A 1,319-nucleotide genomic window follows, 5' to 3' on the forward strand; every position below is an offset into this window, starting at 1 on the left:
AGCGCGGGAGCTGTTTGCGAAACGGCCGGGGAGGCACCAATCCAAACCGCTCCGTAACTGGGAGCGACGCGGGGGAAGGCTGGGCTGCGGAGTGCGGGCTGGCTGGCGCTTTGGGCCTCAGCACCCCACAGGTCCTCCTCCTTATGGCACTAGTGATTTGCTGAACTGTTAATCCAGCCCCTTTTACTGTTTCTAGCGTTTATTTTGTATTTTTCCTGCCAAGAACGTGGAAATCCACCCATACATTATACGGATCAGTCGTTCCTTGTAGCCTTTTCAGTGGCATTTCCAGTAGAAAGACTGTGAAATGTAATTAAGCCTCAATTTGTTCCATCAAAAACACTTAATATACACATTTTGCCAAACATTCAGCCAAGATAGACTAAATATTGATAGTGCTGGTGGCAGCCTATTGCAGCCGCTTCAGCAAATATTTTTGTTCACAGATTATTATTTTTCTTCTTTGCTTTCCCGCTCCCTCCAGCAGATCTAAAGAACAGAAACTCTCCCAGGTCAAACCTGAAGTTTCGCTTCGACAAGCTCAGCCAGGGCAGCTCCAGCACGGTAGGTGCCGGTGCCCCCCGCCGGGCAGGATGCTGTGTGGCCGCATCCTGCCCTGCCCGGCTGGGGGCGTGGGGGGCCTGGGGCTGTGGGGCCGGAGGCAGAGCCCACAGGGGCAGCGAGGGAGGGGAAGGGGGTTTGTGACTTCTTGCCCCGTCGTTTGCCACCCACCCCATATTCTGTTTCCCCTGCAGAGCCACTAGCAGGAGGAGACACCCACCGGCCTGTGAAAGGTGAGCGCGCGCAGCGCGGCATGGCGCACGGCCGCTCGCCTCCGCGTCGTCAAGCGTGCGTGGCTATCGCTGGCTCCTTGCGCCCTTCATTAGCAAATAGGCGACCCGTACGGGGGCTTAAAGCTTCCAAAACGCCTTTGCAAGGTGAGGGCAGGGCTGAGGGAGAGAAACCGTAGAGGTTATGGGCAGCGAGGCCGGCGCTGGCCGTGCCCGTGCAGCTTCACGTGGTCCCTCTGGAGCGCTGCCCCGCGCTTCTGCCGCCCGCTCTCGGGGGCGATGTGCCGTAGCCCCACAGGTTTTGGTTTTTCCCAGTGAGCCGCTTTGGGAAAGGCTCGCGCCCCTCTCCGCGGGGAGGGTGAAGTTTGCTGTGCTTTGCTCTGTGCCCTGGCGGTGGAAGAGCAGAGCCCGTGTCCCTACCCCTCCTAGAACCCAGATGGCCGCAGTTTACGAGGTGAATTGTAGGAGCGGAGGCGAAGGCAGCGCAGCGTGGCTGGCCGGGGCGCTCGGTGCCGGCAGGCTCTCCGT

General features: G+C 59.1%; 1 protein-coding gene across 1 annotated transcript in view; it reads left to right on the top strand.

The window, feature by feature from the left end:
* Positions 1-1,319, top strand: part of RAP1GAP2 (RAP1 GTPase activating protein 2) — a gene marked incomplete at its 5' end in the record, with an annotated part of 17,052 nt that overhangs the window by 15,145 nt on the left and 588 nt on the right. The window contains 2 exons of the mRNA XM_035897244.1: positions 488-564; positions 756-794. Of these exons, the coding sequence (XP_035753137.1) occupies positions 488-564; positions 756-764 (86 nt within the window). The remainder of the gene's footprint in view (positions 1-487; positions 565-755; positions 795-1,319) is intronic.

Source organism: Egretta garzetta, unplaced genomic scaffold (genome assembly GCF_000687185.1).
Source record: "Egretta garzetta isolate BGI_Z169 unplaced genomic scaffold, ASM68718v1 scaffold337, whole genome shotgun sequence".
NCBI classification, from domain to species: Eukaryota; Metazoa; Chordata; class Aves; order Pelecaniformes; family Ardeidae; genus Egretta; species Egretta garzetta.